The sequence below is a fragment of the Pisolithus orientalis genome (genome assembly GCF_024613125.1).
Source record: "Pisolithus orientalis strain OTSU chromosome Unknown F5J12scaffold_3, whole genome shotgun sequence".
NCBI lineage: Eukaryota > Fungi > Basidiomycota > Agaricomycetes > Boletales > Pisolithaceae > Pisolithus > Pisolithus orientalis.
The window spans coordinates 1,304,240-1,330,667 of record NW_026260784.1 but is presented as its reverse complement, the minus strand read 5'-3'; the positions used below and the strand labels follow the sequence as shown (position 1 = coordinate 1,330,667).

Below are 26,428 nucleotides of genomic sequence, written 5' to 3'. Positions count from 1 at the left end.
TTATAAAAATGAAAAATTAAGAAGAAAAAGCTGAAAATGCCAACCTTGACGAACTACACGACTATACCCGTGGTGGGGAGTACTTCAGGACGTAACATAGGTATACCTGTACGGTTGTGATTGTACTTCAGAACGTAGTAGTCGATACCGTCGTTCATGGGCCTAAGGTGGCGGTCAATGGCCCTGTGGCTTGCAGGAGGGACTGAAGGGTACGTGTCCTTCGTGACTCCAGGCCCAAAATCGTAAACGAAGGAGCGGCTCTGAGTACCTCCGAATAACCGGGACGACTCTAGGATGAGCGAATAGACGGGCGACGAATCATTCCCCGGTGCATGGACACTCCACCCTTTGGTGGGCTGACGCACGTCCCAAAAAGCGACGACGCTGTGCCGTGCCGTGCCTGCGGCGACAAAACTAGCCGATCCACCGCCACAGGATACGCAGTAGACGGGTTCGGGAGACCAAGGGTCTTGTAATGTGAGCACGGGCTTGAGGGAAGTGGGTCTACCGGCGGCCGAGGTCGCTTGCTCGGGTGCACGTAGGTCATGCACACGAACTGCACCGTCGTACCAACCGGAAACAACTATTTGATCTGAGTCACCGAGAGGTGAGCATGGTGGAGGCCTCGTTATTCCATATACTGCAGACGGCCGCTGATGAGGGGAATGCAGCGTCAGCGAAGCAGTAGGGGACAACCCAGACGGAAGGATGTAGTGGAGAAAGAGGGGAGTTGGAGAGGCCGTGCATGTGATGCCGAAAGCAGCGTAAGGGGTGGATGCAGTCATACACAAATGGCTCGACCAGCTCCTAATGCCCAGGTGAAAAGTTGTAGTGGTCGTAGAAGGAGACGATAGGTCTGTTAGAGCAACTGAACCCCATGAAGACAATGACAAAAAGCTGTTCCGAGAATAGGACATGCTCTCGACCGTGTCTCGTTCATGGATGTGAAGTGCCTTATCAGGAGCGCGTCTCAGCGTAACTCGCTGGCGCAAGTTTGAACTATCGTGTGGTGGAAGATCGATACGCTCTACATAACCGTCGTCAAAACCAATGTTCACAATGCGGTTTTCCCCACCGTCATCGATGAAAACCATGTTCGTGATGTCACAATCGAGTGTCCTGGGACCAAAAGTGAAGGCATAGGAACCCTCGTACGTGAATCTGGTTGCGTATCCCTCGGTAAATGGATCGTGAATGGCATATGAGTATATGATCCCCCCAGCGGCGACCAACAGTCTTGAAGAAGACACCGCTAGCACAGGCTGTAAGTTCCCCGACCACGCCCGGGACAGCGGTCGTGCGACAAACTTGGAATGCGACCACGCACGGTCAGCGAGAGTATTGTATTTCACTTGAGCGAGCGGAGACCAACGCTTCCGCGCAGAGGCGAGAGTGAATGACTGCCTCTCATGCCTTCGGAGATATAGCAGCCACCCAAACTCGTTGACCTGACAGACATGAGCAATGGACCGTTCAGTAGACGGTAGCGGGTCGCACTTACGACGTCATAGAGGAACTTGCAGGTGCAACTGAGGCTAATGAGATCGTCCAACTCCAGGTCCTCTAAAACGATGAGCACAACGTCTACGGGGATGGTAAATCCCACCGTTGTTGTCGTCGACATTACGGGCAGCGAGTAAGCAATGCAAGGCAGGTCGAGCGACTGGGACTAGTATTAATACGCGGCGGAAGGATCATGGTTGCTTATGTAATTGCGGGTGGTGCGGATGAGTTCCAGGCTATTAGGTAGTCGGCATTTGCCGATTCCCGAACAAGCCAAGTCATTTCCAAGACGAGCAGGAAGTACTGAGTCGTCCAACGCTGCCGGTGGTTTGGTCAAGCAAAGAAAGAAAGGTTGCAGCTCAGATACGCCAGTGGGCTGTACTTTGCACGCTTCAAGCCGATGAGGAGGGATGTACGCATTCTGCTTGTTGGCGATGGTGTGTGACCATTTTCCCTCTGGGTCAATCACCGCTGAACGTCTCGCAGAGGGTGTGGGGAAGAGTACAATCATCACTTCTCTCATCAAAGAGTCCTTCGTCGCCCACGTACGCTTTTCAACTCCCCCGGAACTTCCCTCCGTTGACTTGTTCGCCAGGTGCAACATGTCGTTCCAGAGGTCACCATTCCTCCCGAGGTAACCCCGGAGAACGTCACTACATATATAGTTGATTCAGGTGGTGCGTGACCTGACTTCCTTTCCACCACCGTTGCTCTGCATGTTGTATTAGCGGGACTGCAAGATAGGCAACATTTAGAATCCGAAATACGCAAGGCCCATGTAATATGCGTGGTTTACTCTATCGACAACCCTAATTCTTTCGACCGAATACCAGCATTTTGGTTACCCCACTTCCGACAATTAGGCGTTAATGTACATCCCGCAAATCCACGTGAGAACCAGTGTGCTCATGTCTTCTAGGTACCTGTTATACTGGTCGGGAATAAGATCGACCTGCGAGGAGGCGAAGTGACCAATGAAGCACTTGAAGATGAAATAATACCCATAATGAACGATTTCAAGGTAACATTCTCATGTCTTACCTTCATACAAACTCACTTCGTCGTAGGAAGTCGAGACTTGTGTCGAGTGTTCAGCCAAGCTTCCTCTAAATGTTTCCGAGGTCTTTTATTTCGCACAGAAGGCGGTTCTGCATCCGACGGCCCCCTTGTATGACTCGAAAGATCATGTACGTCGTAAGCCATTTAACAGTTGTAGATCTCGCTGATGAACGATACTTAGGTCCTTAAACCTGCATGCGTTAATGCCCTGAAGAGAACTATTCAAACTCTGCGACGCAAACAAAGATGGCGTGCTTGATGCTGCTGAACTGAACGAGTTTCAGGTGAAGTGCATCTTTGTATGGTGACCTACAGCACACCTGATATGGGTAGTGCCTTTTAGAGAAAATGCTTTGATGCACCCCTGCAACTTCAAGAACTCGAGGGCATAAGAGAAATGGTCAGGGAGCATGCCGCAGAGGGCGTCAGGGACAACGGCTTGACGGAGGCGGGTTTTCTTTACCTCCACACCATCTTTATACAGCGAGGTCGCCTAGAGACCACATGGACCGTCCTCCGCAAGTTCGGCTACGGGGAAGATCTCAAGTTGACCGAGTCTTTCCTTTTCCCGAAGTCAGTCTTCATGCATTACGAGGCAACCATCTAACAAAGGTCTTCAGGCTTGATGTGCCTCATGACTGTTCCGTTGAGCTGAGTCCCAAGGGATATCAATTCTTCACTGACATCTTTGAGACGTTCGATAAGGTAGGTCATCAGTAAAAAGTTTCTTGTTGCCAATTCTTATCTTCATAAGGACCAAGATGGTGCCTTAAATATGGCGGAACTGGAAGAGCTGTTTAGTACGTCACCAGGTAACCCTTGGGTCAACCAAAAATTTCCGGACACGACGCTGGCCGACGACTCGGGAGCAGTCACTCTTCAAGGGTGGCTGGCCCAATGGAGGTAAGCTAGCCATTGTCTTGCCACAACCCTTGTTTTAAACCTGGTCCAGTATGACAACACTGCTAGATCACAAAGTAACTCTTGCATACCTGGCATATCTCGGGTATCTAGATGAACCACGTACCAGCGCACTCCACACCACGCGCCCCCGAAAGCTCGATCGACGCAAAGGGAAAGTGACAAGAAATGTTTTTCTATGTTATGTGTGCGGCGCTGCTGGTTCTGGGAAGTCGTCACTACTGCGATCTTTCGCTGGGAAGCCATTCCGGGAAGCATACGAGCCAACGAGCAAAATACTCAGCGTCGTTAATGCCGTGGACATTGATGGGTCAGAGAAGTATCTTGTGGTAGGCAGTGCTTCCTCGATATCAATACCGGAGAGCTTGCCTTACATCCGACAGCTGCAGGAGTTTGGTTCTAAATACGAGACGGAAGTCCTCCGTGCAAGCAAAAAGCTGGACCTTGCTGACCTCATAATTTACGTCTACGATTCGAGCGACACGAATTCATTTTCATACATCAGCAATCTACGGGTATGTCTCGAGAAACTCCGTGAATGGTCGTTCTAACCAAAATGGTCGAAGCAACATTGCAATCTAGACCGTATACCGACCCTCTTTGTTGCAACGAAATCTGATCTGGATCTTGCGCAACAGGTAGCCTTTTCCTCTCACTTCACTATCATCACTGAGCAAGAATTTGCAGAGACATGAGGTGCAACCTGATGTATACTGCAGACGGTTGGGCTTGCAGGTTCCCGTAGCTGTGAGCGTGAAAACGGGGCAAACCGCAGACGTCTTCCACGAAATGTGTCGGATCGCGATGAACCCGTAAGTGTGCCGGAATGCACGTTGCTGACTTCTGGGCGAATTGACACGCTTTTAGCCACGCGGCGACACCAGGAGGTGCAGAACATGCATTGACATGTGCGGCAGAACGGCTACGCATGTACGTGACCGTGACCGCATTGCTGGGTGGCTGCAGCGCGGGGTTGGTGATGCTTTACAGGAGCCTTTTGCGCCCGGGTACACCTCTGCTTCCTGGCTGGACCACACATTGGGCTGCATGGTTGCTTGGTAGAAGGGACTTGTAATCATTCCTCGTACATTACACGTTTCTTATAGACGGACTTTCTTCAATTCGAGAGGACACCAAATTGCATGTCTGAGGCCCTGGCACTAGGGGGGCACGCTGCAAGATCCGAAATCCGATTAGTCAGATCCGAGACTGCCTCAAGGTCGTGGCCTGCAGGGTTGATCCTGCAACAACGTCGTTACTTATTGCCAGGCTTTCGCAACGCCTGCACTACCCCTTGCCACCGATCTACCAGCCAAACGGTACGATTGAGTCTGATATCCCAAAGCTTAAGAGTAACAACCAAGGAAGAACGACACATCCAACACCATCTTGACCAGCCGTGGAAATGGACGAAGATATGGACTTCGATGCCAATGCCTCTCCACAGCCTGTCCAACAACACTCGCAGAAACATGCTGACACTGGAAATAAGATGCTGTTGGTTTCGACCATTCCTGCCGTATTGTTGTGCTAATGTCTAGGGGTACATCTACAGCGATCTAGTGTTCGTGCAAGATTGTACAGGGAGTCAAGGCAGCTACATCTCTTCCGCTACGAGGAACATCCAAGAAATCTGCGCACATATTTTTGAATCCGGAAAGCTACAGTCCCCTGAAGACCTACGAGTCGGCCTGGTGGCATTCCGGGACCATCCGCCACAAGATCACACATATGTAACCAAGAATTTCGGGTTTTCATCAGATATCAGCAAAGTACAAAGAGATCTGTCTGGTTTGTATGCATCCGGGGGTGGCGATGGACCCGAAGCTGTCACAGCTGCGTTGGCAGAAGCCTTGAATATGGACTGGAGGGAACGTGCTAGCAAGATGATCGTGCTTATTGCCGACGCTCCGCCGCACGGTATCGGGGAGTACGGTGACGGTGAGCACATGCCGTTTATTTCCGCTTATTGTTTCGTTGACTCAACACTTCCGATGAACAAGGGTTCGATGAAGGTTCGCCCGATGGCAATGATCCATTGCAACTGGCACGCGTAATGGCGAGCCGAGGAATCACGCTGGTACGTAGTAATGCTTTCAGTTATATATTTTGTCTGATAATCTTGCAGTTTTTTGTCGCTTGCGAGCCAGCTTTGAGCGGATACTCTGTGCGTGTCTTCGAACACCCTTGACCCATTTCAATATTGACCCAGTGCCCAGTATGCAACCGACTTCTACCAAGCAATAACGAATGTTACATCCGGCCTCATGCTTCCCCTAACAACCGCCGATCTTCTATCACATGCCATAGTGGGCAGCGTGTTAGAGAACCTTGACATGGAGCGCTTAATCCGCGAAGTTGGACATGCGGTTGCACAGCGGATACTTGGCAACAACGAAAGTGTGGACGATGTTGCTCGGGAGCTCCACGAGAAGCTCCTCCTCCGGAACGAAAGTACTAAGAAGGTGGTGATTGAAAGCATCTACAAAGAGTCAACGGAGGCTGCACACAATGTGGCTGTGTTCATGGGAGCTCCGTCCCTGGCGGAAGCGCGACCCCAATTAAAGCGGGTATGCTTGATCCTGGTTTATACAGTTCTCCTCTGGTTGATGTGATGCCCTAACTTTAGGTATTCGGCACTCGATTCACAGACAAGTATTTGCAGGCGCGGCAGCAGGCTAACCGTTCATACTACAGTTACTCGTACACTCCACACCTTCCGCCTCGTTCACCACCGGTGAAGACTTCGGTGGCACCAGCTGCAACTTCTGCATCCCCACCTCGCAAAGTCGTTACTGATTTCGCGGCGTTTGGCGCACCAGCGAACGCCAGCGTATTTGGAACGAAGGTGGCTTCTACACCGTTCTCGCTCGCTGGCAGTAAGGCTTCGTTTGGAGGTATGAGGCCTGGAACCAGGAGTGCATTCGACGCCGACGACGAAGAGGACGAAGACGAGACAAATGGCCGACAGAAGGTTGAGCTGAGAGAAGATTCTATATCACTCGAACAAGTGCGTATGCTGAATGCCTCAACTACGGTGTTGTGCTTACTATTGCCGCGTTGTTTGTAGGCTCGCCGTATTACGATGCAGAGCGCCTGGAGAAGCGTTAGAGGATGATATGCCCTACCCATTTTCAGTTACCATTTAATCACAGATGCTTCAGGCTTAAAATTTCTACACTTTGTTCTCTGTCTTGTTTTTTGCTACGCACGCCATGTTGACCAGCAAAGCGTAATATGTACTGCGAACATGAACTACAGGCAGCATTATCATGAGACAGAACGTCAACTGGAATGCTTCCGTTTGCCTTTCTTTTTCTTCAAGTTCAGCTCGACGCCGGGGTTCTCGCAGCCTAAGCTAGAGACGTGACGAGGGAGATCATCCTGCATGGCTGCCCTGTTATCCTCTGCAAGTCTTTTTCGCGTGGCCATCTCGTTCTCTGAATCGGGCTCTACCTCGGGACTATCCTCTTTGACCCGTTTGTGTTTCTTCTTCGTTGAGGGCTTCATACGTGATCCTCGATCTAACGAGCTCGCATCCTCTCCCTCTTCTATTCCCGCGACTTTGACGTCGTGATCTCCAGAAGATTTCGCTTTTGCTGCTCTCTTCAGTCTCCGGGCTTCTTTTCGTTCCCTCTTTATTCTTTTGCGCTCTCTCCTCTCTTCCTTCGTCTCCGCGTTGCCCTCCAACCTCCTCCTTTTACTCTTCTTTTCCACTGGTTCTGGGGTGGTCTCAGACGATGCAGACAACGAAGGCGATGTTGATGTTGCAAGTGTTGTTGTGCACGTACTTGGATCGTGATCGGGGCCCAAGACAGGCCCGCGGAAGAATCTAGAATACAGACCACGCTTCACGGCCTCGCGTTTCGCGGCTGCAATGAGAGAAAGCTTGGGACCGACATATGGATCCGGTGTAGCAGTTCCAGACGTTGACTCAGATGTTGCGGTTCCAAAAACCGGTCTTCTATTCGAAATGATCCCTGTAGATGTCCGCTTGATTTCCGGTGGTTCAATTTTGGATAAATCCTGAAGTATCGATGATTGCAGATTAGTATTGAGTATGGGCGAAAAAAGTTCGCTCACACACTTCATCGTTTTCGTTTTCGTTTTCGTCGTCATCGTCGTCGCTAGCCACTTTGATGGTAATAGCTTTCGACGCTGCAGTAAACAAGCTAAACACCAAAAAAAGAAAAAGTCCAGCATCATCTAATGAGACCTGCTTCATGATACTTACTGGTCCCAGAACGGAAAGGCCTCGTCGCGATCCTTGCCTACACCCGCAAGACTTCTTTTTTGCGGGATAGCGATGGGCTTTTCAATGGCACCCTTGCGAAGGCCATTGCCTTTCCCTGTCCATCCATACGACGTGAGATAGGTGTAGCCGTCAAGAGGCATGAACTGGTCTTGCAGTGTGGTAATAGACTTATTTGCAATAGCATCAAGTATCAAATCGATCACGTGGCAGATTGTACTGTATTCGATGACGATGGTGTCGTACGCCTTATCCCACAGGGCATATGTTAAAATCTTTCTGCACGCTGCTAAACACCCCCACCGGCCAGTCAATGGTGTATTAGTCGGAAGCACATCGTCCAGCGGTGTGGTGGATATCCAAGACGCTATCCCCCTTCTCCACCATTGGACGAGCTTGAGCCCGATGATGGAGATTGGGCTTGATCTCGTGTGTGCCGTTCTACCTTGCCTTGCCAGCCGTGTGCGTCTGACAAACTTTTCTCACCAATACGACCCAGTCCAAAGGGCACGCCGAGTGCCTGGGCCTTTCTTTGGTGGGGTACTACCAGGCCTGTGAGAGAACAGACGACGCGGCCCTAGCACCAGTGGGGGAGCGCGTCGCGCAGCAAATACAGAATCAGTTCAATGATGCTATCGCTTTTGTGGTACGCCTGCTGAACTGTTGGGAGACTGACGAATCTCACATCTGTACGAATAGATCGATGGAGATGCCCTTGGATCTGGGGAAGCAGCCCTGATCGTACGTACTGTTCCCGCCGGTCTATTACACCCCCACTTACTAGATGAACGAAGCCGTACCTTCCTCAACCAGGCGCAGATGCAACTCCATGGCGACCACCTTCATTTGATCCACCGGCCTTCACACCAGGCTCACAAGTCACTCTGGTGAACCCTGCATCTCCTTCACATGCTGTAGCACTGGTCAGGGACAACCGTCTGCATGACCAGTTTGGAGACTTTGATGATCATCTAGAGGATGTGACGATCGACTGGCTAAGTAACAAAGCATGTATCATTCCGAGCGTTTGAACTTTGGTTGTTGGTCATTATCGTAGTACACGCTCTTTATCGTGATTAAAATGGATACCACGATGATGGCAACACGTTATTATCTTGATTCTTGGGCGTCAGTCGGCATCACTTGACTATTGAGCGGGTAAACCCTTGATTCTTAACATTCCACCGTGCAACTGTGCGCCATACCGTATGATGGCAGGGGGATCTGGCACAGGATTTGCTGTTCGAGGCACTCTCGTGCACTGTCCCAGTCTAGGTGTTGTAGAGGTCCTGAGAGACCATTTACTAGGTGATTGACAGCTGCCATCGTCCGGCGTCTTCAGAGCTTATCTCTTCGCCTGTGTAGTCGTTGACCACACTGGTGTCATTTCTCAGCTGTCCCCAGCAACAGAGAACGAGTCAGTCGAGTACATCAAGCAGAATGATGTCAGGACACTTCCTCCCGGGAGTTTCTTGGTCCCAACTTTTTGTGATCTCCACCTTCATGCCCCGCAATTCATGTATCAGGGCACAGGATTAGATCTGCCCCTGATGCAATGGCTAGATCAGTACGCGTACAAATCCGAAGAAATGCTCGATGCTCGGCCTGACATAGCGAGAAAAGTATACAAACGCCTCGCGCAACGATTGATCGAGGCTGGTACTGGAGCTGTCCTGTTGTTCGGCACCATCAATACCGAGACCAAGTACGTCCCGTCCGCGTTCTCAGACGAAACCTGTTATTTACGCTGCTTTTAGCCTTATTTTGGCAGATGCGATGCAAACCTTGGGTGTTCGAGCATTTGTGGGGAAGTTATCCATGGATATTTCCTCGCGTGAGACCTACCGCGAGTCTTCGTCCGCTGATTCACTCGCAAACGCCAAGGATTTTATCCAGAGGTGCAGGAATTCCGTAGCGAACCTGCAGCCCTGTGAACGCCTGATAGAACCGGTTATCACCCCGAGATTCGTGCCTACCTGTTCGAATGAGCTTCTTCAGGCACTTGGCGAGCTGAGCGAAGAGAAGGCAGTACGCATCCAAAGCCACCTGGCGGAATCGTACGAGCAAGCGAAATGGGTCAAAGATGAACGTCATATCGACGATATCGAGGTCTTCGATAAGGTGAGAAGCGATCTACTACTTACTGGTGTGATTCACCATCACGTTGTATTAGTATGGATTGTTGCGGGAAGGAACTGTCCAAGCGCACTGCACGTTCCTCGACAAACCCTCTCTGTCTTGTTTGGCCGAGCGTAAAACGGCCATTGCGCACTGTCCATTGTCCAATGTGTATTTCTCGGAGAAGCAGTTCCCTCTTCGAGAGGCTCTTGGTGCGGGGGTAATGGTGGGACTCGGTACTGACGTTGCTGGAGGGTACAGCATCGATATCATGAGTAGCATGAGACATGCGGTCGCTGTCTCAAGGATGCAGGAGAGTACCCGTTTCCTTGAGCGAATCGGTAGAAACAAAGAGACCGCAAACAGAGAGACCCGTTCCCTCGCAATTACATGGAAGGAGTCATTGTACCTGGCGACGCGAGGTGGTGCTCTTGCGTTGGGGTTGAACCAAGTGGGTGAGCTCAAGGTTGGATCACCACTTGATGCCCAAGAAAGTCAGTACTCCCTTAATCACGACGACAATATCTGAGATCCCCCCATAGTTGCTGTCTATGATTTCGACAACGGTGCGGGCATCGGTGCGCTTGACTTCTTTGACGACCAGCCGTTGAGTTGTGGGATTACGCTGGAGATGATCGAAAAGTGGTGGTGCATGGGCGACACACGCAACCGCGTTGGAATGTGGGTGCAAGGCAAGAAGCTCCTTTGAATTTTTGTGTACAGTACAAGTAGTAGTTTTGCGGTACCCCTGTTGCGTCGGTTAGAATCCTTTGGGGGGTCCGTGCGCGGCTCGCTGCCAATTTGAGTTTGTGTGGTTTTTTTTTTTTTTTCAACCTCGCCTTCGCGACTCCGCCCCCGTTCATCCTGGTTTTTCCACCCTTTCAACCGCCAAAACAAGTTTCTTTGTTATCGTTTCAACAATTACCGGTCCATCTGTCTGGAAGCCATGGACGTTGACAGTCGTCCAGCTCAGCCGGAGCCCTCAACGTCAGCCAGCTTGGTGGACACCGCCTCTTCGCTGCGTGCCGCCGCCCTACTCTCTAGGAAACGTCGCAAAGTCGCAGCTACGGAAGCTTCGCCCCGCCGCGCTCCCGAACCAAGCTTACAACTCGATTACGGGCAGGAAGACTCGTCGATGTCGACATCAGGTTATGCTATACCGCTAGCAGGCACCAAGGGTCCACCCAATACTACATCCACAACCAAGAAGACACCAGACACTGAACAAGACGGACAACGGGAAGAAGGTGAAATCAGTGATACGGAGACTTCGCCAGCACCGGTACCTCAACAAAGGACACGGACGCCAACACCACCCGCAAGAGTTTCTCCGCGTGCCTCAACAACACAACTGAATCATCACAACCGCCGCCAAGGATCAACCAAGACCGAGACGCTTCCACCATCTCACACGCCTTCACTTCGCGACTCCGACACCATCTCACCATCAGAACCGGGCCCCTCGTGGCAGGATGCGCACCATCTCGCCGCGAATGAACCGTTCGTTCTCGAAACCCCTACTTACCGGCTTGACTCCTCCCATGTCCGACCTGGGCTGACTAGTTCGTCTCGGTATCATCTCGCTGACGTTGACCAACTAACTTCTCTTCCCTCCAATTACAGTAACTCAGCAGGAGTACGATACTGCAAAAGATCTCGTACTGGACCTTTTGGGCTGGGGTGTACCTCCAGAATATCTTCTAGAGTACGGCATAAGCCGTCATATGATATACTACGTGTTTACCGAACTCAACCTGCGACTCCCCGACAATTTGGACACCAGTGACCTAGTCCCGTACCCGACACCAGAAATGCTAGTGGCGTTCTCAGTCTCTCAGTCGTCTCCAACAACTCCTTGGTCGTTCCGTTCATCATCATCCGCCGCCGCAATGCCTCCCCCACCTATCGTTCCTGTTCGGGATTTCCTCATGGAGAATGTTGCAGATCGAACCGAAGACAGCCTCATGCTATCTCCCAACCGATCGCCTATAGAAATTAAGGCGGAACCAAGTTCTCCATCTCCGATTGACCTGTCCCTACATGCCATAGAACGACAACGGCGCCAAGAGTTACTCGCTCGTAAAGCTGCCATCGCTTCCCGACGTGCCAGGCAAGGCGATCTAGAGGTTGCTATCTCGCCGTCAGGCAAAGTTCTTGGGCTTGCTGCTGTCCCCTCTCAGTCCGTGGATGAATTCCTCAAGACAATCGAGTCCAGCCATCCTGAGAACTCTGATAAAGGCGAACGCAGTTCTCCCCATCCTTCCCAGAAAGTGAGGAGTTCTGAGAGTATGGACGTTGACGAGCCCATCCCCGGCCTTACCGGTGATCCGGCGGATGATTCTACACCGTCAACAAGCTCGCGGACAGCGCAGACAGCGTCTCCCGCGATGCCAGACTCCATCACCCAGACAGAGCCCAACCTGCCTGCAGTTGTCCCTCCAGGGTCGTCATCAGACGCTCTGAGAAATACTGCTTCTCGTCTCGGACTGCCCTCATTGACTCCCTCTGCAGATACGGTTGACGATCCACCTGCTCTGCTGCGCCAACGACTGAGCATCGACTCGGACGAAGCCAACTCTCACCGTCGGGGATTCAAACGGCCAGTCGCAGCCGACTTTGTCGATAATGATTCTGGGTCGTCATCGCGCAACCATGGGAATTCTTCCTCCAATGGCTACGCTAATGGTAGTGGTTCTCAACTGCTCAAACGCAAAACGGGAAGTTTCGCTGGCGTCAACATGAGACGATGCGTTATCGAATTGAGTGATAGCGAGGATGATGGAGATGGCAGGCTGCGCGCACAAGCTATCCACCCCAACGGCCGTGAATACTCCCCGGCTGTTGTAGCTGCTCCCGTTCACTACTCGTCGCGACCCAGGACAACTACGACGCCTCCTATAGCCTCGTCTTCCGGGAGTGCACAGTCAGCTGGGTTAACGGCTCCGCCTCCTTCGGCCCTCTTGGAGAAGGAAGAGGAGATCAAGAAGATGCGTCAGCTCATCGCTGAGAGAGAAGAAATGAGGTTGCGCAAGCTAGCTGTGGTAAGACCCCATGCTCTTTTGTTTAGCCAGGATGTTGAGAGATATTACGTAGATGTCTGGCAAGTCCACACCTGTTGTCCAACAACCGGCAAATACAAGTACACCACCAGCACGACAAAATCCATCCAAGCAAGATGATACATCCTCGACATCCCTCAGATCGAGAGATCCATCTTCATGTTCATTAGATCCGGAGACTCAGCTACCTATTTCAAATGTGACGAGTACAGCACGGGGTTCGTATACGTCCGACTTTTCTGAAACCTCGCGACAGTGGCTTCTTTGAGCATGGTTTTCATTTAACGAGTTCCCTCCGCCACCGGATTCCATTCGTCTGTGTTGGAATGCAGAATTTTCACTGTCCCCATTTTTTTGTTACCGTTTGTCGTGCTCTTTGGCTGACCTCAGTTCCAGATGTTTCTAAAGCTACCGGCTCCATGGTAAAGCCGTCTACTGCGAGGAGTGCAGTACCGACCGCGATCAACGTCAAGAACGACCTCGTGGCGTCAGAGACATCTACGATTGGTTCTCTCTTTCGGTTCTCCGCCGGTCCGACAGTCGACTGATACACCTCTTTTGCTTGCCTTTTTCCCCCCACCACGTTGCTGTGGACTTAATGTTTTCATTCATGACGTTCAAATTTTTTTTCCTTGCGAATCTTTCCATTTTGATTTCAATTCAACAATGTCAATTCTGTTCCCATTTTCTGGTTTCGTGCGCGCTCCTCGTTTTCATTGATGCGTGTTTGTGCTATTTGACCACTGGGGGGGGTGCAGGGCACGAGATTTCCGCACGCGACGGGGAGTCTGATGATCATGACCAAGGTATGTTTGCTATCCGTATTGCGATTCCCGTAAGCTCCGTTTGCCAAGCTAAATTATCTATCTATCCTGCGAACCCTCGCACCCGTCCACCACGCCACACCCACGGCTTCGACTCCACTTCCAGACGCAGACGTTGCCGGAGAGGGAGAAGGCAGCGCACAAGCGGCAAGGATCTTTCCGTCTTCGATATGATGATTCCTGCCCCTGACGTGGTTTCCTTTTGATTCTATGCTATGTATTTCATTTTGGGGTTGTCATGCGACTAGGTTTCCTATTGGAGAGACGAGTCGCAACGGGCTCCTGCCGCCGGTGATTCCGGAGTATCATCGTCGGCGCAGGTGCGTGTTTTCTATCGCAATCGCGTCAAGGAGGCCGCATGGCGTATCTGTGCTGATGTGACTGAACGATGATTGGTGGGATAGGTGGTGGTCGAGCGCGAGCACGAGCATGCAGAAGACGACGTATCGGAAGAAGCGGCACGCAACGCTTTCACGTTTTACGATTCTCCTTTGACGGCGTATCCGCTGTTGCGATCTCGATTGGAACCGGCGAGTGGGGATACCGGGGGGCATCATAGTGCCATAGAAGCGCCACTAGCTGCTTCTTCAGTTTCCTTTCCTTTCCGTGGTGCATTGTCGAGGATGGCTCACGCTTCCATTCCTATGATGTTGCCAGACCTCAAGCCGCTGAAGCAGGCTATACTGTTGCGCAGGTTAACCGAGATGACTGCGGGTGATGCAAGTATCCGGGTATGTCAGTACGAGGTACCCGGAGGAGGCACATGTCGCAATGATGAATGCGAAGAGCTACACCTGAGTCGGATTAGCTGCGAGCCGAGCGGTACGTGGTAGGGTGGGTGTGGTGGGCTGAATGAATGGAACTGATGCATGGACGAATATTGGCGACGCAGATGCGGAGGTCGCGGCTTACGTGCACAGCAGGCTTTCGAGCCCGTGGCGAGGGCGCTGTGATGCACGTGCGATTGCAATTGGGCTGGAGAGTGTGCGACTGCGAGCCGGGGGCACTGGTGACCTTGACGCAGACGTCGTGACGGCGTTGAGCGAGCTTGGTGTACCTGCGACCCCGGGCGATGATAATGATGATATTCGAGTGTCAATAACCACCGGGAAGAGCGCTGAGCGCCACAGGAGAGCGATGTAGATTTGATTGATTTGTAATAGGGTATTTGATCATGATCATGTGACGAATGACATTGTTAGTCATGGATGGGACCGAAATAGGACATTGCCATTCCTGGATGCAAGATCCGAAAACGGCTAGACTGATCTGATTCGAGCGGAGACTGCGGAGGGGTGTCGCCGGGAATGTCCGGATTTGTTCCTGAGAGCAGAATGATACTCCGACAGGGAGGCGGCCAAACAGAACCACACACGAGTTCCTTTTTTTGATCAGAGTGAGTCCCACCCCCGTTGGGTTGTCCCTCCCCCTCCTTCCAACTTCAGCGATTCCTAATAAGGACGCTCAGCCATCCCATCCCATCCGCATCCTCATCCGAGCTCACCGTCGTCGACATCCTCGACAGACTCCCTCCACCACATGTCATTTCGCCATATCCCATCCCAGCCGCCCACCTACCCCTCCTACCCAAAGTCTTCCTCCTTAGACGACCCCACCGTCCCATCCCCAACAATGCGCAAACGCCAACGCACCACCCTCGACATGGCAAACCCTGCCGTCGCAGCAGCAGCAGCAGCCGCTGCTGGTGCACAAGACCCACAACAATCACCGCAGCAACAAGCACAAAATCAACAGTCTCATCTCTCCCAGCAGGTCCCTGCTCCAGCCGTACCCGAGGACGGCTTCATAAACGACCAAGACGCCGCAGAGAGCGGCGGCGACGACGATGACGAGGAGGAGAAACCAAAGGATAAGAAGGCCGGTAGACGAAAGATCAAGATCGAATTTATTCAGGATAAATCGAGACGTCACATAACATTCTCCAAAAGGAAAGCTGGTACGCGATCGTCCTTTTTGCACTCTCCTGCCCTTCGTGTACTCAAAACGTTTCGCAGGCATAATGAAAAAGGTATTTGCGCGTGGTTATCAGTGCCCCATGCAACACTTTGCTTATCTAACCAACCCATCTCCCTCTCCCAGGCTTACGAACTATCCACCCTCACTGGCACTCAGGTCCTCCTGCTCGTCGTCTCAGAAACAGGACTCGTATACACCTTCACCACTGCTAAACTCCAGCCCCTTGTCACTCAGCCAGAGGGCAAAAACCTTATCCAGGCATGTCTCAATGCCTCTCCTGCCAACATGCCTCCTTCCATGCCCGTCGGCAGCCCCTTGCCTCGCTCCTCCGTGTCCATGTCTATCCCGGGTGCAAGCAATACCGCTAACCTCCCGGGCGGTCTCTCCATCCCCGGTCCCCCCGTCAGTGGTCCCCAGGGCCCCACTAAAGAAGACGGCGACGAAGAAGGTGACGACGAAGTTGCACGTGGCGGTCGTACCGCATCCGCCGGCGACAAACGTCGTCGTCGACCCTCCACTGCAGGCGCATCTTCCGGTCCCGGTCGTGGTGGGCCCGGGTCGCCCCAGACCCCCAACAGTACCATCCCTCCGCCTCTATCTATTCCACCGTCACAGCACCAGCAAGGCTCAGCAACCCCAGCAACCCCAAATATTCGCTTGGCTCGCCTACGAGCCCGCAACAACAGCACTCTCAGGTGCCATCATCACCCCAATACGGCCCTTCAGGGGGCTATGCCTCCCATGGACAGCACCATGGGCACCACGCTGGCAGCCCCACCGACGCAAGTATCTATAGCGGCCATATGATGCCTCCTCCCGGGTACGCATATCCAGGAGGGCCTGGTGGTCCAGGAGCACAAGGAGGGCAGCCCTTGGGTGGACTGGCAGCAGCAGCCGCTGCTCAACACAACCACTGGCCACCGCCACCCGTTAGTCAGGGCGGACACTATGGAAGAAGATGAGGCCTAGGTTGGCTTCTTTGTTGGTTCATTCATCATTTCCTTACGTGTGATTGCCGGTTGTCTGTCTCGAAGTGAATTTATGCCTTTTCTTACGACTCTTCTCCCCGATGCTCATCGTCTCTTCTGTTTCTCGCTGTTTATCCTCGTTTTCTCTTCTCTTCGCTGTTTACCCTCTGCCTGCGAAAAGTGTACAATATCAAAAAGTACCCTGCAGTTATGTGTCCTTGCCAGGGTCGTACAGGATACACTTTTAGTAGTAGTACATATGCGTGTCCTCGCTGCCATGTCACTCGGAGTTCTTGGGTCGTTCAACTTGGTCATAGTACATACATGCACGCATTGTGTACCACTAAGGGAGTCATGCCATACATGTAGCATTTGTGGTTTGTTCCTGGGAGTTGCCCAAAGCGTAGGCATCGTGCTCGATCGAACTCATATGTATTTGGCGAAGACATGATGATGGAAGCAAAAGCGTAAAACTCTAACGGACGGGGACGGGGACGGGGGACGCGGCGCTGGGTTGACAGCGGGTCTACCGTGGTTGATTGCACTGCTTCCTCGTTCGTAGGTTTTTCCTTTCGAAGTGGCTTTCTTCTCTTTCCGATCAAGGCGAAAAAGGCCCAACTCGTATGACAGGTTTATCCGTTCCCAGCTGAGGCGGTTGTGTGCAAAAGAGTTAATGGCACGACGGTTGCCCCGATTTGTTCGAACATACTTATCGGGACCGTCGATTGAGTCGATTCAGAGTCCTGTCTTGTCCAGTTGCGATCGAACAAATTTATTATGTATTGATAAAAGCGGATGAGCGTTGCACTTTTTGGAACTCGCCTGCCATCGCGGACTCTCCGTAATAGAACACGTCGCCGTAAGGGTCTCCCTGGCAACACATATATATGATCGTTGACATGGACAGTTTGAACCCGAGCACGGAGGCAAATTTGAGGCAATGGCCATAGGGCGCAACTCGAGTTACTCGACTTTTTTTGAAGTTGCATCGCCTAGCCCATCATCTTGAGCGTGTCCGTCGGAAGATCAAGATTGCTGGGGTCTGGTATCAGTGGCTGACTCGGAACTTTAATCAAATGCACAACAGACCTCTGATTGAACGAGCGGACGTCATTCACGTGCACACATGCATGGGGGTTTCTTCGGCCGCTGCCACCGCTTCCATGCACATGAATACTACTATCGGCCCCTTTTTCGAAGTTAGTGAGCTCTTCCCATCAATCTCACTCCCCCAATCTTATCAGCCTCTGGTTTGGGAAGGTGGGGGGTTTTCTGGGGGAAGCCTGGTTCCCCCCCTAATTTTGTCAACTTCTTGCTCGGAGTATGACATCGAATGCATCCGCGCGTGCAGAAACACTTTTCTTCTATAACATGGTTTGATCGTTGTCAGCTCGAAACTTCGAATATGACACGTTGCAGGCTAGCAGCTGAGGATATATGTCCTGATGACCGCCGATCACATGCATCCATCGTCGTCTTTGCCACGGTTAGTCATGTATGTCTTCAGGCTTCAGCGCGCAAGAAACATGATAAATTAACTGTGCGGACTAACATGGAGTGTGCGCGCACCCCCGTACAGGACTGCTACATACTAGCCTGCTACGAACTCGTGAAACACAAGAGCGATGCAAGTTGCAACCTGCACTCGATATCGCGGCAATCTCACATCCAATCACGTTTGTCTCACATTCAACAAGATTTCATTGTTACGCCAGGTTCTGCCACCGCCGCATCAGTAAACTGATCCTTGACTCTAAAATATGACAGGGTCATCAAGACACACGGCACCATGGTTTACGATGCTAAGCTTCTCAATGGCGACCGATTAATGCCGACGTGTTAAAATATGGTATGTATACCCCTGAACCATATGCCTCGTGTGCTTGCAACGTTTCCTTCTAGATCAGACTTGCAATAGCACTGACGGCGGCCTCGCGTCGTCGCTTCCCATTGTTTTTGAGAACTTACACGGTGTGTCAGATGCCTGAAGTCTCCAGGCTCGAGGATTGCAACATGGCGCATGGCTGAGCCTAGACTGCGTCAATAAACGCAGCACCGACCGATCACGCAAAGCAGCCTCACCACGGTGACCGATCAGTGATAGGACTAGAACGTGGGAGTTAGTGATTCATTAGATCAGACTAATGATGCACTCGCTTATCCGTTGACATACTTCTAGTTAACCTCCTATACCGACACTATGGAGGGGGACTTTTCCACAACTTACCACGGGATGACAGCGAATATGTATGTGCATGTTCCCTCTGTCTCCTGTCGATGAAGTTTCCAGAACCCCGTTGCTCACGACATACAACAGACACATACAATCGTATACGGTATACCCGCCAGTCACTTGATCCATTTTCTTCACCATCATTGTTCTGCGTACATCCCAAACATTGCTGTATTCACCGCTTTGCGCCACACTTTCTGATTTACCGTTCCATCGGAAACAAAAGAAAAACGGGCACGGTCGGCTTTCTATTGGTTGTCATACCATTTAACACGCAATACAACCATGCCAGGGATGCCGCAACAGCAAAAACATTTCATTATAGCTTCCAAACAGGTCCAAATTTCTGACTTGTCGATCCATCTGCTGCCACACAACCCTGACATGTGCCGTAACGCTATTTATTTCTTTCCGGCTAAGTCTGAACAGCCTCAACTGGCAGTCGAGAAACTCCCATACGAGGACACCAAAACCTATTACGCTGATCCTCGTGTAGCTGTGGTGGTAGGCCATAATATGTGCACCGGAGCGTTCCAGAATGGTCGACCCAGGCCCCCAAGTCCACCAGTTATTCGATTCAGAGGCACAGCTCGTTCCGAACCGGTAAGAAGCGCAGTGGGTCCACTGGTTTGAAAGGTGAGAGAGGAAGGAAGACCAAGCCTTCGAAGGGGGCGGCACTTCAGCTTCTTCGAGGATGGGCTGTCCTGACCGCGCGTGCGGTGTCTGGCTATCTATGCCGTGGACGTTGGAGTCCCGATCATACAGCCAAATTTCCTTCTTGTGGAGCTTCGATTGCCGATATGACCCCGCTGTAACCAAAAGACAGGATACATACCCACCATGTGATTGTTAGGGGTTCGCAGGACCTCCGCGTTTCGCCTCAGCACATAACGCTGTCGAATCCAACTCAGTCTTGGCCCCAAGTTGCCCAAGTTGTGCATTCAGTCGGGAGGGTCATGCCGACGAATTGAATTCCTGACTTATCTCTGCTACCGAACTCACGGCTGTGCATCGCATATGTACCAGTATGTCAGTATATTCAGATGACTTGCAAGTCTCACTCGAATTGGTATGCAGGCCACGAGGCTCGTGCACTACACCGCAATGTGGCGGGCCCCTTCCTCACCCGACACATTATTGGCGCTCCCGCGATGCTGTGAGGGGAGAATCAGGAAATGGAGGCTTCGGTTGACGACAGTGTGTGAGATGTAACTGGGGTTGAAAGTACGACACGCGGACCGGCCAGGTACTCGCCATTAAGATTAAGAACACGGGTGCCACCCATTCAGAATCTGGGGATCGTCGCCATGTGGTAACCACCACGCCTGGATCGTGCCAGGGACTGCTTCTCTTCTATTGCATTGGAAAGCGGCCCGTTGCTAAAAGGTGTGTGTATGTATGGTACTGGGGACGACGGAGAATCCTGCATGTGTATCCCCAGATGTGGCAATTCACCAATTTGGACACGCTCTTGTCGAGGTTTGAGTATGAGTCTCCACTGATCAACGGCTCCGAATCATATCGCGTCTCTCACCCTGGGCATGCTTGTACTTGCATCGTGCATTCCGTCACGACCTCGACCACCCACCCTCGATGACTGTATTATTAGTGGGGCCAGAATCATGACACACCCTCCTCGTCACTCTCACTTCACGTACCAGGCTAGTAGTGAGCGCAGCAGGTATACCATCATAGAAATGAGATATGGAAGACAGATATCCGGAGAATCTTCTCCTGATCGAGTAGGGAACGGTACATCCATGTTCCGCGTTTCGCCCACCACTCACTTGGCGGTTTGGAACCATGCACAGCAATACATACGTACTATATGATTCATTGGGTAAATGGAGCGGCGGCGGCGGCGGCATCTCCATCGGCGATATTAGGCTAATTCTAGATACGGTTCAACAAGTCCGTATAAGAAAGAAGCCGGCATAGGGCTGGACCAATAGGGTGTGGATACGTCGAGGGGGTGGGTGGCATCGTTCCTTGGGCGAATTCCTTTGAATGTATCATGTACATGAGTCATCAATGGTATGGTACGGTCTTGTGGACTCGAAAATGAGTCCATAGAATGGATACACAGCAGCAGTATGAACGCATATTATGACATAGAGTTTAGTTCGGAGAGCTGCACAGTCCTGATCTGGATAGGTCGAAAAAAAAAGTTGTAGTTTGCCGCCGATATCATCAACAGGCCGGCAAAAGCCAGATACGGTGATCGGCAATCCTAAAACAACCGAATGCCTGGTGTGGAGAGGTGCAGTGGGTGCAGGGGGGGATCGTTTCAGAGTTTAGTTTACAAGGTTTAGATCCACCCGTAGGTTGCTTTGCGAACAAGGTGGACGATCGAATTGAAAGGTCTGGAACGTTCTGTGTGTGTGGACTGAGACGAACTCAACCTAAGCCGAGGAGAGTGATAAGTGGAGTACTAGATCGGCACGAGTGCGCCGCCGCAGGATAGGACTTCCATTGCACCACAAGAATGATGCGACCGAACGAGAGCGTAAACACGTGCCTATATTGCCCCTGGATCGATCTTTGTTCTGTGTTCTGTGGCACTCAAAGGTGGCTTCCACGCGATGAACGCGCGTACGGAGCGACTCCATCGAGTCGATGGATGAGGTATTACACCAGCACACCCAGCACTTTTCAAGTAGGCACGCCATTTGTCGTGAAACACGCGTCTATCGTGCGGAACACTGTCGGGGTTGGTCGACCATCCAAGTCGATCTTCTAGGATGCGCCCAAACGCCATGTGTTCTTCCATGTCCCTGATAAAAAAAAAAGAAGCTCAGCGTCAGTTCTCTTATCTCAATTTCCTTATCTGAAATTTCCGTCTTCTGCGACCTCCCCCACCTCCCCCTAACTTGAACCATAACAGCAGAGCAAAAACCACTCACAATTCGAATTTAGCGAGGAGTTCGTCAAACTCCGCCCTGGATAATTCACCGATGATGGAGTAGACCCCCCCGGTTTCCCGTTCGCCCTCCTCTGTGTTAGTCTGGTATTCGACCACCCAATCCCACATTGCCTCTGCGCATCCCAGAATTTCCTTTACGCGTATCGCGAGATGCAAGTTCAGAGTACGCAAGTCAACCTCCATCATTAATCCGTTCGACGTCATCGCCGTCGTTGGTTGTCGTGCTCCGCTAGCCAACGATATCGACGCCTTCCCAGGAGAGATGGCAAATTGTGCATCATCCACACCAGCGTAGGGAGATTTGCCCTGCATCAAGTCAGCAGCCGATAAAATCACATTGCTGGCTCTCGGATTGCACTTGAGCTCTTCGGGCGGCGGTGGAAACCGTAAGACAATTGGTTCGTGGGTGCGGACATCTGCAGCAGACGACGCAGTGTCAATATCAACTGAAATAGCTGTCGCACTCGTATTTGCCAACTGACCTTTAAACCACAGCCCCAATGAATTCCCCAGCAAGCTCAGCGGCGTCAAATTCACAAACCGATCTGCGTGCATCTCGTTGTAGATTGTCTCCAACACAGTGTGGTCCCTCGGGTTTTCAGGAATTGTTCCCTCTCCGGGATTTGCGCCATCATTTCCTGTTCCCGCTCTTCCAAGGCCAGCACTTGTCTTGTCGTTATCCTTGCTAAGCAGATCCGCTGGGTTTTTACCTGCAGCAGCCAACCTCACGCCCGGATATGGCATCATCAAGTAGTTAGGCGCTGTCGTTTCCATGAGCGTTGCCTTGGCCGCAGCATCTACATTTCGCTTTGGAGGGGGTAAAAGTAGAGGTGGTGATGGCACCGAGGAGGTCGACGTGGAGTCATAGCAGGATGACGAATACAACGTAGGAGTGTTTCCCGCAACAGTAGTAGTCGCAATGGAAGTCGAAGAGGCGCATGAGGGCCCTGATAGTGGGCCCGTCATTGGAGGGTATTTCTTTGACCTAGGCCGCTTTCCTGATAGTGAAAGGCAGGATGCTGCTGCCTTTACTGCCATAGCCATTCTCAGATTGACCTGACTTTCGGATCGACTCGCACTTTGAGGTGGCGCTGAATTGGCCGTGGTTGGCCGTTTTCTGTTGCCAGGTGTTTGTGGTGCCCAAGGATTCTGTGGTTTCGGTCGCTGGGAGGAGATCGTCAAAGAGCGCGAACGCTTGATAGAGGACAGTGTCGGAAGCTCTGCATCCTGACCATTGGTTGTGCCAGGAAATGGGGTTTGTTCCCTAGCCCTGCCGCGGCCCTCGCTCAAAACCGATGCCTCGACTCCCTCAGGAGGGGCCGATAGTGGAGAAAATATATGTGCGAACGACAACGAGAGATCCTGTGGCTCGGTCTTGGTCACGGAACTTGGCCCGCACAAGTCCCGTACCCTCTCCACGTCCCTCTTCTGTGCATGTCTGTCGTTCCGAGGAAGTATCTCCTCACACCCGATCGTTGAACTTGAGCTCCTGCTTTCACTCGAGTCGTCTGCATCGAGAGGTCGCCCTGGGAAGGTAAGGTCTTCTTCAATAATCTCGAGCGCTGCCCCGGGTTTCATCACCCGCGCGAGTTCCTGGTTACGGTCAGGAAGTCAGTGGTGATGGAAACGTAACGAAAACGTACTTCAAGCAAATTATCCCACTGTTCACCAGGCGATCGATCAGTCACACGTTCTAGTATAGGTGCCAGGAGATAAACGTACCATATCTTCAGGCACGCCCCGTGCGATACGTTTGATATGACTGTCAACCGTGGCAAGTCCGTTATTCATAAGGCGTCCAGTTCACAAGACAAGGGCAGAACTTACACGAAATCAAACTCTTCACTGGAAAAAGGTAGACGTTCGAGGCTACCAAAAGAGCGGTCAGGGATAATGCCTCCATAGAGGCGGGGGCGTACAAGTTTGCGTAAACCCAAGATATTCGTTCTGAGAGGCTCCCGGGTAAGCGCGAAAGATCGGGTTGAATGGGTACGATGTCGAGCCCGACGAATGTGCTCTCCTTCAAGTAAACGGTATTAGTTCTCTGATTCCATGGAAGAGAAAGACAACGCACCTTCCAAGCTGCTGCACATTCGAGGACCCATGTACCAGACCCACACCCAACGTCGAGTACGCGTTGCGGGTATTCACCGTCCTTGAACTTGTGGAAGGTGACGCTCTTACAAGCTTGTCGAAGCCATAGGTTATCCCAGGCATCCCTGTACACGCAGTTCAGCATATGTGACAGACCATGGCACGCAGTGGGATGAGCATCAAGCACCAATGACCAGCACTGGGGCAACAGGAGACACTTACAGATCCAAGACCGAGCGTTCATAATTGCGTGGGTAAGGCACGGCCTCTTGTCGGAAGTGATGATGCCGACGTCGGGAGGAGTCAAGGCCACCGTGGGGATTGAGCACAGATGAACTACACAGAGAATAGCTCGCGTCGGGAGCAGCGCGAAGCGGTTTAGTCGACGCAACTGTGTATTCCAATACGGATTGAAAGAAAAGCCCGAATCGGCGTCAGCCAAAGTCACGCATGCCGGATAAAGAATAGCGTACCACCGATTGTCTGATGACGTGGGTCCTCATCTTCCGCATCGGATAAGGGCGCTGAGCGTGGAGATTGTGCACTACGTACGGCCGACTTTGCTCGCTTGCCGTGCATCGAAGACGGGCGCGGACGAGTCGCCACTGATGGTGGCTGATGGCTCTCCACGGCGGCGGCGACTGGTAGGCCAAACAGAGGATATCCAAGGGGGCCACGAAGTCGAAAAGGCACACTGTGTGGGTCACAGGACATAGCTGTGAGAGGAGAAGCGTCTGAGAGCGAATCTTGGGAATGGCGTGAAGCCGGCAATAGACTCGAACTCGGTGTCGCAGACGGGCACTGCAGGGAGCGGGGTGGAGATGAAAAGGGAGAGGTAGGCGGGGTTGATGATGAGGGGACTTGGACACAGGATGGGGACGTCAACAGGTTGCTGGACAATGGGGTATGTTGAACTGGGAAAGGAACGGGTGGAGGAGGATGCGATGGTCCTGATATCAACGGGAGAGCAAACTTGGACCTGTGTTTGTGAAGCGAGGATTGACCAGAAGAGGCAGCATCAGGTTGATTGGACTGTCGAGGCTGTTCTCGTTTGGATGGAGACCCTTGATGGGCAGCGAATGGATGGAGAAGAGGGACTGCGAGCATGCTGGTATCGCTGAAGGAGTGTTTGGGAGGTGACGCAGGGGAGGAAGAGAAAGAGTCCCGAGACGGAAATAAAGGCAAGATAGGCAGGAGAGGCATGGTGGGCGGCTGAACGGCAACCTTCGTCCGTGCTGTGTCGCTGACGCTATGCGCTGCACCGGAGCTTGGTCGACGACGATCGTTATTATGAGCCGGTGGGTATGGAAGAGGCCGAGCAGGCGGAGGGTGTGCTGGTGGAGCGACACGCGTTGCAACAAATCCTCGATTACTACCTACTCGCCAGCGTCGGAAGACCTGCCATGGCCATCAGTCGTCGTCGTACGGGTAAAAAAAGAGAATTAAGAAAAAGAAGAGAGGGAAAAAAAAAAAAAAACAGCATGGTATGATGGCAACGGCCACGGGCAAGAACACCCAAAAATTTGTCAACATTGATTGAAATCACTCATCAGCCACGGCATCACACGATGAAGTAACAGAATACATGTGCAGTGGTGTATGGGCGCCAAAGCCAATATGTGCTCACCACGATAGGTTGCTCACTAGGTCTACCTTCGACGGGGCTGAGTCCCTTACTCAGACTGGTACCGATAGCAGATGGGGGTGCTGTTTTCGGGCGTTTATCGTTGCTTCGAGTAACGTGTCTTGGGAGACGAGGAGGGGTAGGAGTAGGAGGCCGAGCCAGTGGTGAACAAATGGCAGCTTCCGAGCTTGCATTGCATGTCGTTGCTGATGTCGAGGTAGTCGAGTGGGACAACGAGGACTCGTCTGACCTCGAGGACGACGATGGCAGGCTATTACTATGAGAGGGCTGGTGAACTCTTCTCTTGGATGGGGTACCAGGCACGGCCCCGATACTAGACATGTTCGCGCGTGTCAGACCGAACAACATCTCGGCTAGCTGTGGACTCTGCCACGACGACGGCGTTGACGACAGGGAAGGGATAAGCTGGGAGGGGGGATCACGCTGTCTATCTATGTATCTGTGTATCTATGGACGACGTTGGCAACCGACCATCCGAAACCCCGCTACATATTAGCTTGAACCTTGCGGGAGGCCGGAGACACACCAGGCCAATCACGGTCAATCAGCACACGAAGCACAACGTTAATGGTCTGATCTATCATCGTGGCTGTGGACGGGTGAACGTTACAAACTAGATGTCATCTAGCAGTACATACGTTCATACGTAGCTGATAACCGCTCTGAGAACAGTAAGATCTTTCATCATATTAGCAGCGACATCATGAGTCATCGCCGCGGTGCCTCTCCTTGGGGTCAGGGACCCCATAGGTGATAGGTCCACCGAACGTTTCTTGTCCTAGTAAACCCCTGTGCATATGGCCCTTAATAGTCATCTTTTCACCTAAGGGCCTTCGGCATACGCGGAGCGCT

General features: G+C 52.0%; 11 protein-coding genes across 11 annotated transcripts; 6 read left to right on the top strand and 5 right to left on the bottom strand.

The window, feature by feature from the left end:
- Positions 1 to 24: 24 nt before the first annotated feature.
- F5J12DRAFT_802542 (uncharacterized protein) lies at positions 25 to 1,448 on the bottom strand. Its single transcript, XM_051744420.1, has 2 exons — positions 1,309 to 1,448; positions 25 to 1,252 (listed from the first exon to the last, which is right to left on the bottom strand). The coding sequence occupies exon 2, from the start codon at positions 1,092 to 1,094 to the stop codon at positions 54 to 56; it is 1,041 nt and encodes a 346-aa protein (XP_051604322.1). The 5' UTR covers positions 1,095 to 1,252; positions 1,309 to 1,448; the 3' UTR covers positions 25 to 53.
- Positions 1,449 to 1,903: 455 nt separating this feature from the next.
- On the top strand, positions 1,904 to 4,558 carry F5J12DRAFT_903133 (EF hand associated-domain-containing protein; the record flags this gene model as incomplete). Its single annotated transcript, XM_051748370.1, has 15 exons — positions 1,904 to 1,940; positions 1,990 to 2,048; positions 2,099 to 2,180; positions 2,232 to 2,374; positions 2,423 to 2,524; positions 2,571 to 2,697; positions 2,779 to 2,846; positions 2,906 to 3,135; positions 3,183 to 3,267; positions 3,317 to 3,465; positions 3,515 to 3,812; positions 3,867 to 3,998; positions 4,050 to 4,121; positions 4,171 to 4,295; positions 4,351 to 4,558. The coding sequence occupies 15 exons, from the start codon at positions 1,904 to 1,906 to the stop codon at positions 4,556 to 4,558; spliced, it is 1,917 nt and encodes a 638-aa protein (XP_051604321.1).
- A 70-nt stretch (positions 4,559 to 4,628) lies between these two features.
- F5J12DRAFT_306115 (uncharacterized protein) lies at positions 4,629 to 6,685 on the top strand. Its single transcript, XM_051738829.1, has 7 exons — positions 4,629 to 4,980; positions 5,039 to 5,424; positions 5,487 to 5,563; positions 5,612 to 5,650; positions 5,703 to 6,053; positions 6,113 to 6,493; positions 6,554 to 6,685. The coding sequence occupies exons 1-7, from the start codon at positions 4,889 to 4,891 to the stop codon at positions 6,599 to 6,601; spliced, it is 1,374 nt and encodes a 457-aa protein (XP_051604320.1). The 5' UTR covers positions 4,629 to 4,888; the 3' UTR covers positions 6,602 to 6,685.
- A 76-nt stretch (positions 6,686 to 6,761) lies between these two features.
- On the bottom strand, positions 6,762 to 8,067 carry F5J12DRAFT_802520 (uncharacterized protein). Its single transcript, XM_051744419.1, has 4 exons — positions 8,046 to 8,067; positions 7,718 to 7,977; positions 7,571 to 7,655; positions 6,762 to 7,509 (listed from the first exon to the last, which is right to left on the bottom strand). Exons 2-4 carry the CDS (start codon positions 7,876 to 7,878, stop codon positions 6,769 to 6,771), a joined length of 987 nt encoding a protein of 328 aa, XP_051604319.1. The 5' UTR covers positions 7,879 to 7,977; positions 8,046 to 8,067; the 3' UTR covers positions 6,762 to 6,768.
- Positions 8,068 to 8,840: 773 nt separating this feature from the next.
- F5J12DRAFT_802512 (uncharacterized protein) lies at positions 8,841 to 10,668 on the top strand. The gene is made up of 5 exons (XM_051744418.1): positions 8,841 to 9,043; positions 9,101 to 9,440; positions 9,493 to 9,856; positions 9,909 to 10,347; positions 10,396 to 10,668. Exons 1-5 carry the CDS (start codon positions 8,944 to 8,946, stop codon positions 10,560 to 10,562), a joined length of 1,410 nt encoding a protein of 469 aa, XP_051604318.1. The 5' UTR covers positions 8,841 to 8,943; the 3' UTR covers positions 10,563 to 10,668.
- Positions 10,669 to 10,799: 131 nt separating this feature from the next.
- F5J12DRAFT_713856 (uncharacterized protein) lies at positions 10,800 to 13,180 on the top strand (the record flags this gene model as incomplete). The annotated part of the gene is made up of 4 exons (XM_051740859.1): positions 10,800 to 11,135; positions 11,241 to 11,415; positions 11,477 to 12,894; positions 12,959 to 13,180. 4 exons carry the CDS (start codon positions 10,800 to 10,802, stop codon positions 13,178 to 13,180), a joined length of 2,151 nt encoding a protein of 716 aa, XP_051604317.1.
- A 262-nt stretch (positions 13,181 to 13,442) lies between these two features.
- F5J12DRAFT_306048 (uncharacterized protein) lies at positions 13,443 to 15,028 on the top strand. Its single transcript, XM_051738828.1, has 5 exons — positions 13,443 to 13,718; positions 13,767 to 13,883; positions 13,985 to 14,056; positions 14,141 to 14,558; positions 14,629 to 15,028. Exons 1-5 carry the CDS (start codon positions 13,704 to 13,706, stop codon positions 14,877 to 14,879), a joined length of 873 nt encoding a protein of 290 aa, XP_051604316.1. The 5' UTR covers positions 13,443 to 13,703; the 3' UTR covers positions 14,880 to 15,028.
- A 247-nt stretch (positions 15,029 to 15,275) lies between these two features.
- On the top strand, positions 15,276 to 16,675 carry F5J12DRAFT_903130 (SRF-TF-domain-containing protein; the record flags this gene model as incomplete). The annotated part of the gene is made up of 3 exons (XM_051748369.1): positions 15,276 to 15,731; positions 15,837 to 16,321; positions 16,387 to 16,675. The coding sequence occupies 3 exons, from the start codon at positions 15,276 to 15,278 to the stop codon at positions 16,673 to 16,675; spliced, it is 1,230 nt and encodes a 409-aa protein (XP_051604315.1).
- A 1,907-nt stretch (positions 16,676 to 18,582) lies between these two features.
- F5J12DRAFT_925033 (uncharacterized protein) lies at positions 18,583 to 19,855 on the bottom strand (the record flags this gene model as incomplete). The annotated part of the gene is made up of 6 exons (XM_051749356.1): positions 18,583 to 18,711; positions 18,764 to 18,787; positions 18,909 to 18,981; positions 19,007 to 19,111; positions 19,199 to 19,723; positions 19,750 to 19,855. The coding sequence occupies 6 exons, from the start codon at positions 19,853 to 19,855 to the stop codon at positions 18,585 to 18,587; spliced, it is 960 nt and encodes a 319-aa protein (XP_051604314.1).
- Positions 19,856 to 21,813: 1,958 nt separating this feature from the next.
- F5J12DRAFT_713496 (uncharacterized protein) lies at positions 21,814 to 22,392 on the bottom strand (the record flags this gene model as incomplete). The annotated part of the gene is made up of 2 exons (XM_051740835.1): positions 21,814 to 22,253; positions 22,320 to 22,392. The coding sequence occupies 2 exons, from the start codon at positions 22,390 to 22,392 to the stop codon at positions 21,814 to 21,816; spliced, it is 513 nt and encodes a 170-aa protein (XP_051604313.1).
- Positions 22,393 to 23,407: 1,015 nt separating this feature from the next.
- Positions 23,408 to 26,076, bottom strand: F5J12DRAFT_305587 (uncharacterized protein). The gene is made up of 7 exons (XM_051738826.1): positions 25,559 to 26,076; positions 24,405 to 25,329; positions 24,154 to 24,322; positions 23,912 to 24,056; positions 23,665 to 23,857; positions 23,560 to 23,599; positions 23,408 to 23,498 (listed from the first exon to the last, which is right to left on the bottom strand). The coding sequence occupies exons 1-7, from the start codon at positions 25,922 to 25,924 to the stop codon at positions 23,441 to 23,443; spliced, it is 1,896 nt and encodes a 631-aa protein (XP_051604312.1). The 5' UTR covers positions 25,925 to 26,076; the 3' UTR covers positions 23,408 to 23,440.
- Positions 26,077 to 26,428: the final 352 nt, after the last annotated feature.